The 19,587-nt window shown below is 38.6% G+C and overlaps 1 protein-coding gene across 1 annotated transcript; it reads right to left on the bottom strand.

The window, feature by feature from the left end:
• Nucleotides 1–285: 285 nt before the first annotated feature.
• LOC129247883 (fork head domain transcription factor slp1) lies at nt 286–1,956 on the bottom strand. Its single transcript, XM_054887245.1, has one exon. The coding sequence runs from the start codon at nt 1,783–1,785 to the stop codon at nt 682–684; it is 1,104 nt and encodes a 367-aa protein (XP_054743220.1). The 5' UTR covers nt 1,786–1,956; the 3' UTR covers nt 286–681.
• Nucleotides 1,957–19,587: the final 17,631 nt, after the last annotated feature.

Raw genomic sequence — 19,587 nt, 5'->3', positions numbered from 1 at the left:
GGTCGGCCCTGCCATTAGATATGATATTAAATATTTAAAAATCAGAAATAAATATGTCGAATTCATTTGACAAAATCATCGAAAAAAGTGTAACCAACAAGATTTTCATATCTGTTCAATACTTCCTAAAACTTTTTTTTTGTAATTTCAAGCGTATTTTCCTTTGCTAACCACAGTTATGTATAACCAATAATAATTCTTTTTGTATTTTTTTGTTTAATATTTATTATTGAATGATTTATAAATTCTCATATATTCAGTATTGTACAATATTAAATTTTTTTTTTTTTAATTTCATTGCTCCAGACTATTTTTTTACATTTTAGTGTTTATGTATTAAACAAAAGTGAAAATCCTATGCTTTTACATGCTCATATCCAATGAAGCGGCTACTGTCTCCGACTGGAGGCATCTCACTACGCCGTCCAGTTGTTGTATCTAAACATTCGTTAGACCAAAAGCCCTGCTGCTTGCATTCGCCGTTGCTAGTCAGGTGTTGATTTACCATTCAATTGCCGCCGGGGTGCGCCTGCGCGTCCCGCTCACACCGCTTCCGCACAAACCTATTGAGTAGAACTCCTGAAGCTAGCTGTAATCCGTCAACGCTGTATCCCTGGTGGTTATGTAAAACGCTGATTCGTACTATGTACTCAGCCGTTGGCATGCGGCTCGTGCGGCTGCTTAGCTGGCCGGGAACTTGCCGAACAACTGCATGCGCTGGAACAGTTCGTTAGACATATGCGCTGGGGCGGTGGGTAGTGCGGGCATGACACCATATGCCGCCGGGCCGTAGCCGACACTCAACTGGTGGGTTGGTGGCGGTGGTGGTGGTGCTGGTGCTACTGCCATTTGTGGAGAACTGGCATACATGGCAGCCTGGTGATAAGCGGCTGCTGCGGCCAATGGTGGTGCTGCCATACGCTGGTAGAGTGCAGCTGCGGCTGCTGCGGCGCCCATATAACTAGCAGCGCCGGCAAATGATGTTGCGCCGTGATAGCTGGGCAATGCGGAAGCTGCGCCATAAGCGCCCATCAGTGGTGAGAAGATCGCCTGACGATAGGCCGCCAAACGTGAGCGACTGGCGCCGGGATTCTTACGACGCAGCTTGCCAGTTGTCTCGCCGATGAAAACCTCTTCAGCGCTGGGGTCCAAGATCCAGTAGTTACCTTTGCCGGGATCGTCATAGTTGCGTGGTATCTTCGTGAAACATTTGTTCAAGCTGAGATTGTGGCGTATGGAGTTTTGCCAGCCACGCTTGTTCTTCTTGAAGTAGGGGAAGCGATCGATGAGGTACTGATAGATGCCGTTCAACGTTAGCCGCTGCTCTGAACTGTCCCGTATGGCCATCATGATGAGCGCATTGTAGCTAAAAGGTGGCTTTTTATTGCTATCGCCTTCGGTGTTGCCGTCACCGGCATTCAACTGTTTGGTATTCTCGTCGTCATTGCCGCTTTCATCATCCAAATAGTCGTCACAGCTGTCGCCTTCTTCGAGCTTGTCCTCGCCGGAGGTGAGTGAATCGGCGGCACTGCTCATGGGTGTGCTGGTGCGGGTGGGACTACCTAATTCCTCCATGCCGGATAGCTCGCTACCGACAAAGAGTTGCCCGGCGGAATGCGCTTGCAGTGGTTTGCATTGCAAACCGACTTGGTGTTGTTGGAATTGATGATGTTCATGCTGAAGTTTATATGGATGAGTGTGACGTGAATGCGACGAACTCTTTGCGAGTATGGCATCGATGGAGAAATTGCTTTTGAAATCCATGTCGTTAACACTTTTCACCATTTTGCACAATTTTTTTTTCAATATTTTTTCTTTTGCCTTTTTGTTTACTAAAGCGCACTAACTGGTTTGCAGTCTTTAAATCAGATATTTTTTCTGTCTTTGCTTATATTTTCCTTTGCTTTGTGGTTTGAGAAAAACCTGTTTGCCGTCGCAAAACTGGAAACGTTTACTCAATACGAAGTGTAACTCAATACTGGCTCTCTATACGATGTTGGTGCGGTATTTATACGCGCACCCTCCGTGACCCGCGCAACGGGGAAACTCTACACACAAAACCGAGTGCGACACAAGAGAAGAGCAACAAAACGCTAGAATATTGAAGGCGTAAAATAGGCAGACACATACTATCGCACACACACACACATGTGCTCACTCTACATTGCCTGTGCAAGAGCAAGGTTATGTCCATCATGCGGAGACTCCGCCTCTAAACAAATGCGCAATGGTGGCTGGCAATCATAAGATCCACAACTACGGCGGACAGGCAATGTAGCAGTATAGTTGCGTTTGTACGTTTATGTGTGTGTGTGTGTGTTTGGAAGATAACTGCGGAGCGCAAGTGGTTATGGCGTTGTTATTGTACGTTGTGGTACGTTTTGTCACCCCTAAACTGACTTCATTAACTTTGCCGACCAGCCAGCGTATGCTTGTATGCTTACATGAGTATACCTATACATGTATAATAATATTGTGGTACCTATGGCTCGGCTACCTGTGGTGGTTGGTTGTTACCCAACTAACTCTAGTTCTTGTTGATGTTGCTGTTGCTGTTGCCCCTTATTGCGCTTTATTTATTTTGTGTATTTCGTTGCTTCAGCGTCAAAATATCCATTACAACAATCCAAACAGGGTTGATTTGTATGCAAGTATGTGGAAAAAAATCTCAAAGAACAACAACAATCACTGCAATAATATCGAAAGCAATAACAAACAGCGAATACTGCCACTACTGAAGCAAAACAGTGCAATTGATTTTTACAAACAAATTATGCCCTTTCCCACTATTTGAGGTTTTAAGCCAAGCAAAGCCAGACGGTTGGGGTGGTGGTGTTTGTGCTGTTGCTATTATTATTACAATTCTTTTTTTTTTTTTGATTTTGCGGTTGTTATTTTATTTAATTGTTGGTTATGTCGAAGTTTAATTGGTTTTACAGCAAATTGTATAGACAAATGTACAAATTTGTAAAGGCAGCACACATACACGTGCAAAAATGTGTATATGTCTTTTTATCCTGCAATAAAGCTTGGGAAATTCTCACAAGTGTGCTGATTCCATTCTGCTGTATCCCTCAACTATCATGCATTTGCATGCCACATTCCCCTCCTTCCCCTCCGCCCGATATACGTCAGAATATTTGTCGGCCATCAGCAATTTATTTATTAAATATTACAAGGTATTCAATTAAACTCAATTACTCGCTGTGGTGCGCGAGAAAGCGAAGTTAGAGAGTAGGACAAGCAGCGTTTAAAAAAAAATTGGAACGATGTTATTTGTCGTGCAGCAGTTTGTTGGTCAGTAAAGCAAAATTTATATAATATGTTTGAGGTTACCAGTAAAACCCGCTTAACTCGATATATGGCAAAAGGTGCAATTTCATGAAAACTATGCCACAACGCAAATTCGAAATTGAAATCGAAGTTGATGACATGAAATTTGTAGCTAGAACGTCAATTTGATATACATACTTCCATAGTTAGCAATCTTTTCTGAAAAGCTATAATTCATTCCATAACCTCTATTCCTACTCTTATCTCAATGTGGTTCAGGGGTCGAAGCAGGCTTTAGAAATCTGAAGAAGCAGCTATCAGCATTCCATAACCTCAATTCCTATTCTCACCTCCACGTGGAACATCCTGGTAACTGAGCAACCATGACTGAAGACGAGGTACCCAGCTTCTCCGTGAGACACGCGTAAACTTGGCACAATTACGTTCTGGATACTGTAGCAGGTTAAGCTCCTACCTATCCAGAATCGACCACGACATGTTAAACATATGTCCAGCATGTGAAGGTACCCCGCACAACACTAACCACCTTTTTACATGCCCTTTAAAATCTACTCATCTAACACCCCTCTCCCTCTGGACCCAACCCTTCGAAACAGCATGTTTCCTGGTTCTACCTTTAGATAAGCCAGACGAAACCGACCGATGATATACTCTACACTGACGGGGCTTCTATTACTGTTAAAACAACAACAACAACGAGGTATCCAATTCGCCTGGGAGTCAAGGTCTTTGGGGGGCTACTTCGGCACATTCGAAGTTCGCAGGATTTGTATCGAAGCGAGCTACTGCAAAAGGCGTTTATTATTCAGGTTAGAGGCGGTCTCATGCTATTAAGTATCTAAGCTTCTTACCCGTGGAGCGCACCAGATCTCCTTCAGGCTGGATTGCAACTTATGGATGTACTCCACGTTTTTCGAGTTACAGACGTGAAAACTAGAATTTAAACCTACGAGGACTACCGTTTTCAAGTGATATGCTTGTAAATGTGGAACATCCACCTGTTACGGCAGCATGCACGTCGAATTTGGAGTTACAGAATTGGTGTTTATATGGAAATAAGTCTGCAACTGAAACCCGAGGCCCTACGCTCCATTAAGGACAAAAGGAATTGATGATAATGATAAAAAATGGTTCCCAAGAATTCCAGAGAGTAACGAATAATAACACGTCACGAACTTGAATGCAAAGTCATGGCTATCTTTGCAGATTGATTAGCGAAACTTCAACGGTCTCTCTTTAATTTACATAATCTGACCAGTACAGTTTATTCCATAAGCTCTACAACTACTGAGCGGTAGTCATCGAATTATCTTATCCTTTAGCTCTTGAATTGTTGCTGGCTTATCGACGTACACCTTTTCTTTCAAATAACCCCAAAGAAAGAAGTCCAACGGTGTCAAATCACATGATCTTGGCGGCACATTGCCGCAACGTGAGATTATTCGGCCATTAAATTTTTCGCGCAAAAGAGTCATTGCTTCGTTAGCTGTGTGACAAGTGGCACCGTCCTGTTGAAACCATATATCGTCCACATCCATATCTTCCAATTCGGGCCATAAAAAGTTCGGTATCATCTCACGATAGCGAACACTATTCACAGTAACTGCTTGACCGACCTCATTTTGGAAAAAATACGGCCCAATGATGCCGCCGGCCCATAAACCGCACCAAATAGTCATTGGGTTTTCGGCAATCACTCTTGGATTATCATTCGTCCAAATGAGGCAATTCTGCTTATTGACGAATCCACTGAGGTGAAAATGTGCCTCATCACTGAAGATGATTTTCTTCGATATGCATTTTGATTTGAACGCCCGTTTTCATAATAAGCCTGAATAACTTTAACGCGTTGCTCGATTGTGCATCTTTCCATGATTCTAATTGAATTAGTCTGAAATTGAAAAATGTCAAATGAAATGCAGAAAAAACTTGACGTTTAGGTGTAGTTCACATTCAATATCGGCCCTTGAAATTTAACCACCCTTTATTATTCAGGGTTCCAAACCCCATTTTTCTCCCAATTAGCCTTCGGCAGAAGTACAATGCCAAACTTGCTTTGCGTACGCTATCTGCAATTGTGAGCTCGCAATTTAGCTTACCACTCCAAGGATGACAGATACCAAGTTTGCTTGTTAGGTATGGTGAAACAAAATTTTTGAGGGGAACTTTCGAGCGTATTTGACAGATATGCCAACGTCATTCGTTTTGTGTTTCACTAAATTAAAGCTAAACTTTGTGAAACACAAAACGATTGACGTCGGCATATCTGTCAAATTCACTCAGAGCGGAATAACGGTCTGCGAGGTAGTATCATACACCTCTAAAAATCTTTTCACTGTGTCACCATTCAGTATAACGCCAAGATATGTAACCCTTTCTGTTACTCTAAGTGGTTTTCTCTTAGAGATATTTGTTTAAGAGCAGGTGTTTTATGTCTCCTACTAAACAGTATCTGTTCGGTTTTTTCTTTCTTTGTCTTTTCTTTGTTGAAGGTCACACAGTATTGGAAGTTGTTTACCCAAGATTGTGGGTAATAAAGTCAAAAGTAGTTTATCAATGGCCACATATTTGGTTCTGAGTACATAAAAGGACATACATACACTAAAAAGTAAAGTACTTTGTTTCGAAAGCTTGATTTTCGACTTAGGCAATTATTGGCCATAGAATTATACTCGAAGGCGTGAGATTATTTGCATGCCGTTCATATGTCTCTATATACGTACACATTTGTGTTTATGTGAATGTGTGTGTGTATGTGTTTTTGTCTTTTTCCCTTGAACCATTCAACTTTTAATTGCACATTCAATTGTTATTGAAGTTTGTACGACAACATTTGTATAATATTTATAGTTGAAATGTCTTAAAATTGTGTAATTGTCGTGGCAACAATTAAATTTGTATAAAACTGGAATTTTTAACTTTTTTATGAATATTTAAAAATAAATTTGTATTGATTTGATGACCCTTGAGGCGTAGTTTGCATACAAAACTTTCATAATTTCATGCATACAAATGTATGTATGTATGTATGTATGTATGTATGTAGGAAAATTGTATAAGTTGTCTGATAAAATATTCAAATGAGTTTTTACCTTCAGTAAATTGTTTTGTTTTTAATTACAGTCTTGGTTGTGAAAATGTATAGAAAATCAATGGCAGGTGTGTAGGTATTTTTCAAGCAGAAAATATTTTCAATAACACTTGAAAGGAAGTATTTTTTTATTTACTTATCAGAAGTGGCACTATTTAATGGCGAGTTTTCACTTTAAATTTCCAGGATGTATCAATTTTGGTTTTTTGATTCACAATAACGCGCCGCTCCACACTTTAGCCCTTATTCACGTAAATTTGAGCAAAAGCTTGACACAGATATTTCCACAACCTCCGTGTTCACCTCATTTAATTCCGCGTGAGCTCTGCATACATATATCAGGTCAGTCCATAAGTTAGTGCGTTTTTTAAAGGTGGTTTTAAAATTAATAAAAACGATGCTTAAAGTATTTATTAATCAATAATATATTTTTCTTCATTATTTACAATGTCTTCCCAACGTTTAGGCAAATTTTTAATTTCCTGCTCAAAAAATTTTTTTCCTTGGAGCCAAAATGCGCTTCGATATCCCTTTTTATATAGATTCTTTTGAGGAGTAGTTCTTGTTACTCATATAGAATTGAAGTCCACGGAAAAGGTGATAATCACAAGGTACAATAACCGGAGAATATGGTGGATGCGGCATTAGCTCCCATCCGAGCTCGTTCAGCTTGCCTAATGTTTGCCTTGCGGTATGAGGGCTTGCGTTGTCGTGGTGAAACAAAACTTTGCGTCTATTCACTAAAGACAGTCGATTTTTGTTAAGTGCCTCATTCAGGTTTGATAGCTGATGGGAAAAATAATGAGCAGTTATAGTCTGGTTTGGTTCCAGAAGTTCGTAATAAACAATACCGGCCATATCCCACCAAATAGACGGGAGAATATTCTTGGGGTGAAGGCCATCTCTAGGGGTGGGTTCTGGTGTTTCATCTTAATCTAACCATTAGCGTTTGCGAACAGGATTATTGTAAAGGACCAATTTTTCATCACCAGTAACGATACGGTTCAAAATACTTTCATTTTCAAACCGTTGCAGCAGCTGAGAACACACATTCACTCTCTGTTGAAGGTTGGCGACGGAAAGTCTACGCGGAACCCATTTTCCCAACTATGAAACTTTTATAAAAAAAATACAAAATATGCCTCTTATACGCGTTCGAAGATTCGATTTTATTTTTTAACAACACGTGCTTCTATCCGCGATTAAAATCACTTGTTGAATGCAAAATATATCAAAGCACATATAAAAAGTTCCTTTATATTCCACCAATTTGTATGCAAAAATCGTACTAAAGTGAAATTATGGGTAAAATATGCACGAACTTATGGACTGACCTGATACAACGAAACGAAAAGAACTACACCGAGAGCGCCGTGTTTCAATATGAGTTGCGAGAACTATTAACCGGAGACTATAAAAATTTAAAAATTATATTAATATGGGTTTCAGGACATTGAGATATTAATGGAGTGTACCTAAGGTTTTAGGATTTATAATTTGCTCGCCAATACGAGAGTCATTTGTGAAGTCCGTATAAAGTCAGAAAGATGGTACTACTAGCGCGTATCGAGATTACATTTAGTTAGTAGCAACTCTTGAAAAAAAGCTCTCCCCAAACAATTCAGTAGTTACTCTGCGTGTTTTCAAATGAGTCAAGTCCGCTCAGCAAGTGCTGGGTGGATCTGAGGCGCCCTCTTAGCATTGTCTCTGCCAAAGCAAATTGCTACTCTCATTGAAGGGGGAGTGGTAGCCGCAAATTATTTGGGAAGCATCCATACGAGCAGAAGAAATCATTTTTGCTTAGGTTGAAACAACTTGGTACTCAATTTATCAGACCTGCTGAGGATCTATCAGAACCTGATATTAGCCGTCCAAACACACAAGCAACTCGGAGAAATCGTAGAAGAAATACAGGAAATCGTATTGGAAACTCGTCAAGTGGCTGAAGAAATTTAGTAGAAGCCCTAAGCACTTCAATGGGCAGTGTAAGTAATATTTTTACTGAAGCATTGGGTTTCAGAGAGTCGTGTGCACAATGGGTGTCGTCAGATTCGCTAACAATGGAACAAAAACACATTCGAATGCGACTTTCTCAGCAACATGTAAAGCATTTTTGAGAGCATAAAGTGAATTTTCTGCGTCGATTCATCACTAAGAATGAGACTTGGGTTTATCATCATGAACCTAAATCAAAACAAGAGGCTAAATAGTGGTGTGAACCTGGTTGTTCGGCTCCGAAACGAGTTCGTGTCCAGAAGATGTCGGGCCATGAAGGTGTGAGCATCAGTTTTTTAGGTTGCGAGAGAAATTTCGTTTGTGGATTACTTGCAAACTGGTAAAACAATAAATTCTGAATATTATTTTAGTTTTTTAGAGCAACTGAAGAAAAAAATTCGTGAAGAAAGACCCACTTTGTGAAAGAAAAAAATTAGTTTTCATTAGGACAATGCACGGCGTCATTTTGAGTATGACCAAGATCCATAAATTAAAGTTCGAATTGTTGGAGCATCCGCCGTATTCACCAGACTTGGCTCATAGTGACTTCCATCTATTTCTAGACCTAAAAAAAATCATGCGTGGAAAGCGTTTTTCATGAAATGGTAAGGTCATAACGACTGTGGAAGCGTATTTTGCAGGCCTTCCAGATTCTCACTTCAGGAATGGAATTCATAAATTGGAATCTCTTTGGAACAAGTGCGCGAAGGTCAGGGAGACTATACTGAATAATAAAGTGCATTTGAAACCATAAAATCGTATTTTGCTTATCAAACCGCAAAATCTATTCAACAACCTAGTAGTATAAAAACGATTGAAATCATTACTGTTTATGCTCTTTTTCTCCTACTCTTCTTAACTAATTTCTCTACATTCGTCTTTTCTTATTGTTTGCTTATCTGTTTAAACTGTCATTGAATACTATTTTTCAGTTCAAAAAAATGGCTTCTACTTTTTGTACCTTTCCTATTAAAAAATTTTGAAATTTATATTTTAATGAAATAAAACTTTGTGAATCGGACTCACATTTTAACTTCAAATTAATTTCAAGTATTATTTTAGGCCTCTTCGATTCGCTAAGCGTTAGCAAGTGGCGAATAGATGAACCATAGAAGAACAGTCCTTGGCAAGGAGCTCTCTCTAAAATTACATTAGTTTGTAAAATAGTGAGTTATACCAGTTTTATGAGGCACAAACATACACTCGCTACAGGCGAACCTTGCTCGATTATTTTGTTGTTGCTTTCACCGGCAAATTTTTCGTCAAATGAGCAGACCCCAAAAATTGCGAGCCATTTAGAAGGCGCCTTTTATTTACTTGAAAGTAGGCGATGCCCAGACTTTTTCCAATTTTTAGTTTTTATCCTATGATTTTCTATAAAATGATTACCAATATTAAAATTTACCACAGAAATACCGCATTTTTGGCAAATTTTTTAAATCACCGTTATATGGAAGCTGGGCATACATTTTTTTATCGTATCGTAGGTGGATCAAGAAGCTGTGTCATCGAGTAGCCATCAGCAGTGTGGAGTCATGGTAGCAGAACTAAATGATTTATTCTAACTGTAAGAACTGGTTATTCTATGCTTTTTAGCAAAAAAAAAAGAACTGAACCATTTTCATATGCACATTAAAAAATTGCAATGTTCTGGGCTGAATTGTGAACCATAGCAAATTGAATATTCTAAATCTAACTGTAGAAATCTCCCAAGGGAGCGTAACTCAATGGGATCGAATGACCAATGAGCGTTCAATACCAATTAACTCATACACACACATGTACCTATATACACACATCTACATACCACCTAGATGGCACATCACGCCTTGAATTCGGAACACAGGCTCAGATAATGGTGCATTAGTAGCCCTAATCTATATATAATCCGTTTCGCAACAGTATTTTTAGGCATGTGGATGGTTTCAAAATCGCAACGAAATATATTGCATGTACAGGCATACATACATAGATACGCACACATGTAGTTATAATTGCAAGATAACCACAAAATCAACCATGAAAAAAAGTTAGCTGTCGAGCTCCAACATAGATCAGCTCCCATGTCGGGGAACTAATGTTGTAGATTTTGGCAAGGAGAATTACAAAAATAATGTGCATTAGAGAACGAATGAACTTCGACCATATTCAGGCATACAATTGCAGTTCGGTTTCGGTTCGGCTTCGGCCAAAAAATAGTTGAACTTTGGCCGTATATTTTAGTAAATTGTTTTTGTTAAAAAATTTATCAAGTTTTAGTTTTTGTTTTTTTTTTTTAATACTACTGTCAAAGCCCATATTTTGTGTTGAAAAAATTGCCTTCAAATATCAGCTGCTCTTCCATCGAGTGTGGCTGGTGCAGCAGGCCAGCTCATACATCTTGTTGTTATTGTAGCAGCATAAACATTCCCATGCATTTTGGGGAATGCTGCTGGGGTAACTGTCTTTAGTCGGATATGAGTCGGTGTCAGAGAATAGACTGTCGACTCAATACCGGTGGACGATGCCGCTAGCAAGGGGAAAATAGCGAATCGCTAATGTGTTTGCATTACACGATAAAATTATTCAACGGTTGCTTGATTTCCGTTTCGTATTGAAATCTCTAAATTTTAACAACCACATACATTTTAAAAGTCAGTGGTTTAAACGGGCATGCGACTTAAATACCTTTTTAGCTTTTCCATTAATAAAAATACTGGATTTTTTTTTAAATCATAGGCTATTTATTATTTGAGTTCCTTAAAATGTTCGGCTCGATTTCGACTGAAATCGATCGAACTTCGCTTCGACCTCAAAATTCGATGTTCGGTCGTTCTCTAAAATTTCACATTATCGGCAATGATGATGCTGACGAATCGGTACAAAAGTTGCACCTTTGGCGCAACTAAAGCAGAATGGTTGCGCGCACCGCAAGTGATCAAGTGATCATGAGATGATCATGGCAACTAAATGAGTGACCAACGGGCGACTAAATGTGTGACCAAATGAGCGATCAGAGAATCAACCAGTTGATCGACCAGAAAAGTGACTAGATGAGCGACCAATAATGCCAACAATGCCCGCCAAGTGTGCGTGCACCACTAAAAATGGGCAAACCAATGGTGACCGCCAAGCGTGCGTAACATTTGAAGGTAATTACGATAGTTTTTTACAAGCCCAAGTGATGCTCGTTTGCGATGACAAAAGCGCATAACCGAGATGTCCTTTAATGGCAGAGAAATTTCTCGTTTTTCACGCGCTGACTTTTATTATTGTTTCTTACGTGTGTATGCTCTCATTCTCACTTTTGTTGTTATTGTTTTGTTACTTTTTTTCTTGCTGAATAGATATTAAAGCGTAGCGAGTCGTTTGGGCTGTGGTCCGTGAAATGTGGTCGATAATGCGGCCAATGTGTCTAAGCAGGCAGGCAGGCATGACTGGCGAATTGTCTAACTGGCTGGCAGTGTCGATTCGCTGCAGGTTTGATTGACGATTGGACTAGCACATACATATGTATTTAACGGTGTTTTTCACGCCAACGCAAATTGGCAAAGGCGTAGAAAGTCAAGCTGGTAGTCAAGCGGCAGCTATTTAGCTGCCTCTTTCGTTTTTGGCTACGACATATTTTTCAAAAAGAGGGCCAATGGATTTTAACTGGCATAAAAATAACGTACAATGGATTTTGTCTCAAAAGTACTACTAGCTGCAAACTAGTTTCATATATACTAGTTACGTTGAAAGCAGTTGCTACACTAGTTTGCTAGAATCAATTTTTTTAGAATCTCGTTAATGAGTGATTAAGAAGGAATAAACCCATAACGAACTAGTTACTATTAAAGGAGCTACTAAACTAGTTTGCTAGAATCTATTTTAATGAGTGGCTAAGAGGAAATAAGTAAAATATAAACTAGTTACTTTGAAAGGAATTACTAGACTAGTTTGTTAGAACAATGTTTAATGAGTGGTTAAGAGGAAAGGTGCAAAAAATGAACTAGTTGCTATGAAAGGAGTTGCTAGACTAGTTTTCCAGAAAGTAAAATAATAATAATAAATGAGTAATAAGTGCTTCAGAAGAAATAAATACATAAGAAACGAACTAGTTACTTTGAGATGAGTTATTAGACTAGTTTGTTTGAATATTTTTAATTAGTGGTTGAGAAGGAATAAAATAGAAAATGGACTAGTTACTATGAATAGAGTTGTTAGACTAGTTAATGAGTGGTTAAAAAGAAATAAAGGTAATTTCTTTGTACCACCGAGTATTAAAGTGATTCCGATATGACTTAGGGCTGATTAACGGCAAAAGCATATCTCACAGATATTAATGAATTAAGAACTGCCCTCAGGGACAAAATTCCCTCTTATGCGTTTGTTTGACGATTTTGTACAAGAACTTTCAGTTTATCGGCTGGTAAAGGCGACCCCTAAAGAGACTAGACTACAGAGCATTTTCTTTGTAGCTGTCCCACGTTTTTCAGAATCAGACTTAGGATATTGGGTTGCGATATACTGAGTATGGATAAAGTACATGCTCTTCGTCTTCCGGATCTCTTAAGGTTAATCAATGAATCCAAGAGATTTGTGGAAGAGTGACCTCAAACTAATTTATCCAGACTCCTTAGTTAAGATGAGCTCTGAGCCCAACTTCTTTGGCTCAGAGCCCGTTTTGCCACTCCCTTCTGCGGCCCTCAAAGCCACGGTTAGCAAATGGGTAACTACAACCCACAAGCCAGCTTGGCAGGCTGAGAGAGGCTGCAGATGGTCTAAACTGATGTTACCTGTCATGTCCGATCGACTGTCGCAAACCCTTCCGTCATTAAGCAGAAGGGAGTGCAGACGGCTGGTTGGACTGATGACGGGTCATTTTCTGTGGGCGAAGCACATGCAAAGGTTGGGCATCTCAGACAGTATACTCTGCCCAGATTGTGAAGAGGAGGATGAGACGGCGGACCACTGTTCGTCTGCCCCGCCTTCGCTCGAATCAGGCTTGAGGTCTTTGGCACTGATGTGTTAAGATGCGACCATAATGGCTCCTTGGCACCACAAGATCTACTTAGATTTCTTTGGAGATAGGGTAGATTTAAAGAAAATTAAAAGGGAATCCAAGTGTAGTACAATGGACTTAATTTATGTCTGAGTGCTGCACTTGCTAATTGTTTCTACAAAAAAAAAACAAAAAAAACATCTATCCGGGTGTAGTCGAATGGTCTCCTGACTGAGTGCTTGGACTTGCCCAACCCCCCACAAATCTAGCAAGTATTGTGGTGTAGTTTTTGGACGATAAAGATGTTTTTGTTGAAGACAAAGAATTTTCAGGTACTGCTCTGAATTGCTGCCTCAGCCCACCAACGTTTGTCACGTTTCTCAAAAAGACTACCATGGAAGTTTTTTTTTAACACAAATGAGTTATTCGTGAAAACCTGATGCAGATGGGCCACCAACATGTCAAGGTATATAACGAACGGTTTCTATTCTTTTCCGCTACACGCTTTCGCACTTATTGCTACTTTTTAGCTACTAAAGAGAACGGCTTCTGTGTGTTCTGTCCTGCCAGCATGAGGGACTTCGCACACAGCCATTTTAGCGCCGCTGCTAGCGCTTTCTCCCCGATGTCCCCTACCTCTCTGTATATTTTTACTGACTCTATGTAGTTGTGCACATCTGTGAGTACATACATACATACATTCATACATACGTGTCTGTAAAGCTGCTAATGTGTGATCCTGCAAACTCAGCGGGCATAAATAAGTATTAGAGTAGAGTAAAGAATTAACTGCCTCTTGGCTAACTCTCTGACATTCTGCAATTTCCTTTTCCTCCTATTTCTGCGTTGGTGGCGGTCCTTTAGCTGGTTTCCGCAGGCTTGGCTGCAAAGGCGATTATAGTGTTTTAAATCAATTAGTTTTGTCGATATTGTCATAATTCGTTGCAATTCGTTGCTGGATATGCTTCTACTATTTGTTTTTATTTTTTACTAGGCTTTCCAAATGCCAACTGTGATTCTTTAAGGATTTAGCTGCGTTCGCCTGCCTACCGAATGCGGGTTTAAGCTACTCACGTTGGCTCAATATGCTCGCCCACGTACTTGTAATGCATACACATTAGGGTGGAGTGAAATACTTTTTTTTTTAAATCGATGTAGGCAGACCTGTGGAAGGTTGAATTGCTATCCCTGAAATGAGAGTGGAAAATAATATTTGCCTCATCGTATGTTAAGATGGCTGTGAACATTTTTGGGTTATCGTGAAGCACCGATTGTCGGACCGCAATACAGAAAGTGGTGAAAAAATTCAAACTGTTGGGACAAGTTAGTGATGTGAAGAATAAAACCCGTGCACGTCGCTCAAGAACAGCCGAAAATCGAAAATATTGCTGTTGTAGCCGAAAGTGTTGAAGAAAACCCAGCTTTGTCCATTCCTCGTCGTTCTTTCGTCAAATTAGGCATTCCACAAACGTCATTAAGCCGTATTTTGCATAAAGATTTGTGTCTTAAGGCTTATAAAGTTTGGTTAACATAAGAACTCAAGCCGGCCGATGATCAACAACGTCGTGTCTTTGCTGATTGTGCAGTTGAAATGCATGAAAATCATCAGAAATTCCATCGAAAAATCATCTTGAGTGATGAGGCCGATTACCATCTTTGTGGCTTCGTAAACAAGCAAAATTGTCGGATCTGGATCCAAGAGTTATTGTTGAAAAGCCTCTCTATCCTCAACGTGTAACTGTTTGGTGCGGCTTATGGTCCGGTGGAGTCATTGGACCTTACTTTTTCGAAAATGAAGCTGGAGCAACAGTTACGGTGAATGGATTGCGCTATCAAGAAATTATTAACGATTTTTTATGGCCGGAATTCGATGATATTGATCTGGACAACGTTTATTTTCAACAAGACGGCGCTACGTGCCACACAAGCAACGAAGCCATTGATCTTTTACGGGAATAACACCTCTTATTGGAAAACCCTTTACATCTATTTGTATTCAAGAATGAAAGAAGCCAGATTGTGGCCATCAGATCGAAAGTGTGTGACGTCACATTGGTGCAGTTGTATAGTATTGCCAACCCTTTGCTTTTCGTAATAAATTTAGTGCTTTTTTATACTTACCCAAAATGAGAAAATTTTTTTTTTAATTTGAAGCTGCTAAGTTGCTGCTAAGATTAAGCTGCTGTAAGTTAAAAATAAATTTGTATCATTTACAAAAAAATCCACATAAGTCCACTCTTGTATTTAAAGCTTATTGCTGGGAAGTTTTCTGTGCTATTGAAGATTTGTTAATTCTTATAAAATTTGATGTTTTGAAAGTACAAATCTCATTTTTTGCTCCTTTTGAGGTTATGCAAGAATATTTGATCTTCTTCGCTCAAGTCCTCTTAACATTTAAAAGCCTTTGAAGTTACTGAATACGAATTAATGCTATAGAGTTGTATTGACAGTAAAAAAATAACGACTTTTTTGAAAAAGAAGTACCTTCTCTTGTTACATAACCTCAAATATAGCAAAAAAGTGCTTTCGGGCTCTTTTAAAAGAAATTCTCTTAACATAAGTTTTAAATACAAGAATGAATTTTTAAAAATCTTTTTTTTTTAATACAGTTTATTGTACATAACCATAATAATTTATAAAAAAACGCACACAGTAAAGACAATTTGTCACACATACAAAGCTCTTTAAGTAATTCAATAAAAATTTGGTACTTTATTTTCTTTAAATGGGCATTTTTGTGCTTTTTTATATCCAAACCTAGGCAACACTACAGTTGCGAGAGAGAGATTTGACTGCTCGTACGAGAACGGGAAGAATAAACTTGGAAAAAATGTCAATAAAGCGAAGAAATGTCACACATGAATAATCACTAACACCAATCGCCGACAATGTGACCAGATGATAAAAAAAAAATAAAGCTAAAAAGAACTGAGGGAATTACTGAACTAAGCAATTTGAATAAAAGAGGCTAGAAAATGTTAGGTAGAAAGAACTAAAACTTCGAAGCTGGAAAACAAAATAAATAATCTAAATCCAGTTACGAAAATGGTTATCTGGTCCCACTGATCAGCAATTGCACTAGTGTGACATCACGAAAATCAGCTGGCATTCACAAATTCACTGAGAGCAAAGCAGTCGTACCACGATCGGCGCCACCTTATTATTTTCTCCATCGTAGTTAGTATTTAGATTGATTTCAAAGCGTGCTCAGGGACTTGCAAGGTAGCTGATGATGCTATTTAGTGTTTTTGATGGATTTGGTGACATAAAATGATTTCCAATGACAAGCCTAAGTTGTGCGGAGTTTTATTATTTAATTCTTTAATTATATTATTAAATTTTAATTTATTATTATTTGTTTAATTTATTATTATTTATTTCATTTATTTTATTTATTTACAATAATTTATTATTATTATTAAAACTATTATAATTTTATTTTAGTACTGCAGCTGGAAACAGTTCTGTGTCTCTGAGTTTGAGAGTAGGTCTGAAGTTGACGTTATATACACCGATTTTTCGAAAGCATTTGAAACGATTTCGCACAAATTCTCCTCTGGAAACTTCAAAATCTAGGCTTCCACTCGACTTTCCTTCTCTGGCTGAAAACATACCCGCAAATAGAATCTAATTTGTTGAAATTGGGAATACTAAATCCCATTCATTTCTGTCAACTTCTGGAGCACCACAAAGTAGCATTCTTGGCCCCATTTCATTAACGACGTTGGTCGCTTTTTCAAGTATTCGAAATATTTACTCTATGCAGACGATTTGAAAGTTTTTCGCAGAAACTTCGCTCTATCGAATACTTTGTTATTACAGGAGAACTTGAATGATCTGAATGATTGGGCTCTGCAAAACAAACTATGTCTTAGCACTAGTAAGTGTTATCACATCACGTTTTCCTAGTCCGTGAATCCCCTTTCGTCAACTTACTAATATATGTTTCAAATGTAACTCTTGCCTCAGTCAATGAAATTCGTGATTTTGATGTTATTTTTGATTTGTCTTTTACGTTCATTCTCCATATTAGCTCTATTATTCCGAAGGCATATGCCAACTTAGCTTTTTTGAGACGCTATGCTAGTGACTTTAAAGACCCATGCACTAGAAAAATCTTATAGAATAATTTCGTCCGTTCGAATTCAGTTTAGTTTAGAGTACTTGAAGAGCTTAATCGGCTTGCTAGAAGTCTTCATCTTGATTTTGCGATCTCTATTTTAATCAGTATTTAAGTCTTATTATTTGTAAAATAAACTATCTATTTAATTTTAGTGCTTAAGCTTTTTCAGCAAAGTTGTTAGCATTGACTTAAATAAAGGAAATAAAGAAACAAGTTACCAACATTTCACTTGAAATATTTGGCAAATTAAATTGTCAATGAACAGCTGCGTAAAATTTCATTTATTATTCCAAATTTTATTAGGCTGGCGGCTCCCACAACGTAGGTTATCATAATATTTTGTGAGTTTTATTACCCCTTATGAGTAAAGCATTCCCTAGCTATGGCCACTACAAAAAAAAATTTTTCCTCACACTATTGCCCCACCTTAATACACATCCATATGTGCATACATGCAAACATACACACAAGCATATGAGTGCAAACAATTATGTTGCTTGTCGGCATCCTTTTTTCTGCGCTGCAGTAGTCACGCTATTTGCAAATTCTCAACTCAATTAGAAACCCGAAAAAAAAAACAAAATCGAAAAGTTGGTAATCGCAAAAAATTTTAATGAATTAAATATGCCTCGTAAGTATTCTCTGTGGGCGTATAACCAATCGGATGAGTTGAGAGATTTATTCTCTCCACCCGAGTGCGCGTTGCGGCTTTCGTGCTTTGAGGCTTGTAAGGATAATACAGACTGCCTGCTGACTGGCCATCACTGACAATTCTATTTACGAATTTTTTAAACGCTCTTTTTTTTCTTGTTTTGCCTTTTTTCTCCTTTGAAGTTCGCCGCCAACGCCACGATTGTCGTACAGTAGACAACAACTACCAGGGGCAAAATTGAATTACCGACAATCAGGCTACTGCTCGGTCTCAGGCTCCGATTGGATTTTTGTCTTTTTTCTCTCAATTCCTCACTCGTTCCAATTTTCATAGTCATTCTGCTTTCTCTAGGCAGCGTTTTTGTGCATTCGATTTTTTTTTTTTGGTTTTTTGTTAATTGTTTTGCTTGTTTTTATTGTTGGCTATTGGATGTCAGTGCTGTTTGTTGCGGTACACATTCGAACAAAGTGGCACAACAGCCACAAACGAAAGTATAAATACAATACACGCACACACACACGCATGCCTATGAATGTGCTTGTTTCACCAAATAAAGACATAAGTAAAACACAAATAAAGTGCCGTGTGTGGAAGTGGCGGAGCACGCAAGCGCAAAGGACTTGGAAGGACTCGACATTATTAATTGTACGAAATTGTGAAAGTACGCAATGCCGACAAAAAATCAAACACATGATTCCTACAGTCAAACACACACACGCACATACACATGCACACGCAAAAAAGGACGTTTCAGCTCTAAGGCAAATCGCTTGTTTTGTCAAGTTGTCTCGATATCAAAGCGCACCGCCAATCGGACCACTTGTGGCGGCACGTCTTCATTATCTACTTGACTCGCCCACTTATTGTTGCCAGTCGACACTTTAGTTATTATGGCAGCGGAATTGCTGTTGTTTTAGACTTTTTTGCGCATAAATGTTTGTATGTATGAAGTAAAAAAATGAAAATAGTTTTGTAAATTTGGAGAGTTATTGGTAATCTTTTGCAGCCAGCATTTGAATAATGTTCTGTAATTACAGAGTCGAATGGATAAATAAACCGAATATAAGCTGTTTTCTCTATTAAACGTAAGCGATCATTTTCTGCCAAGGGATATTTGATTTATGTTAAAAAAGGATGAACTCAATGAGAGTCGAGAAAATTGAATTTTGTTTATCGGCTTAAGAAGTAATGATTTTTTTCACTAATTTAATTGTTGCTCATGTTGTTGCTTTAGCACTGAATGAGGGTCTTGAAAACTTAACAGTAATTGACCTGTCTTAATTGTGAGTACCAGCAGGAACTCAAAAAAAGGAAATTATTTTAACTTCGCCAGTCGGATAAGGCACCTACTTACCTTGACTACATTTAGAATAACTGACTCCGTTCAGCAGGCAACCAGAATAGAACTGATTACTACTACCCACAGTTGCCACACCGCCGAGCTGCAGACCTAACAAAACACTGCAATC

Source organism: Anastrepha obliqua, chromosome 5 (genome assembly GCF_027943255.1).
Source record: "Anastrepha obliqua isolate idAnaObli1 chromosome 5, idAnaObli1_1.0, whole genome shotgun sequence".
Classification (NCBI taxonomy): Eukaryota; Metazoa; Arthropoda; class Insecta; order Diptera; family Tephritidae; genus Anastrepha; species Anastrepha obliqua.
This window is presented reverse-complemented; position numbering and strand designations above follow the sequence as displayed.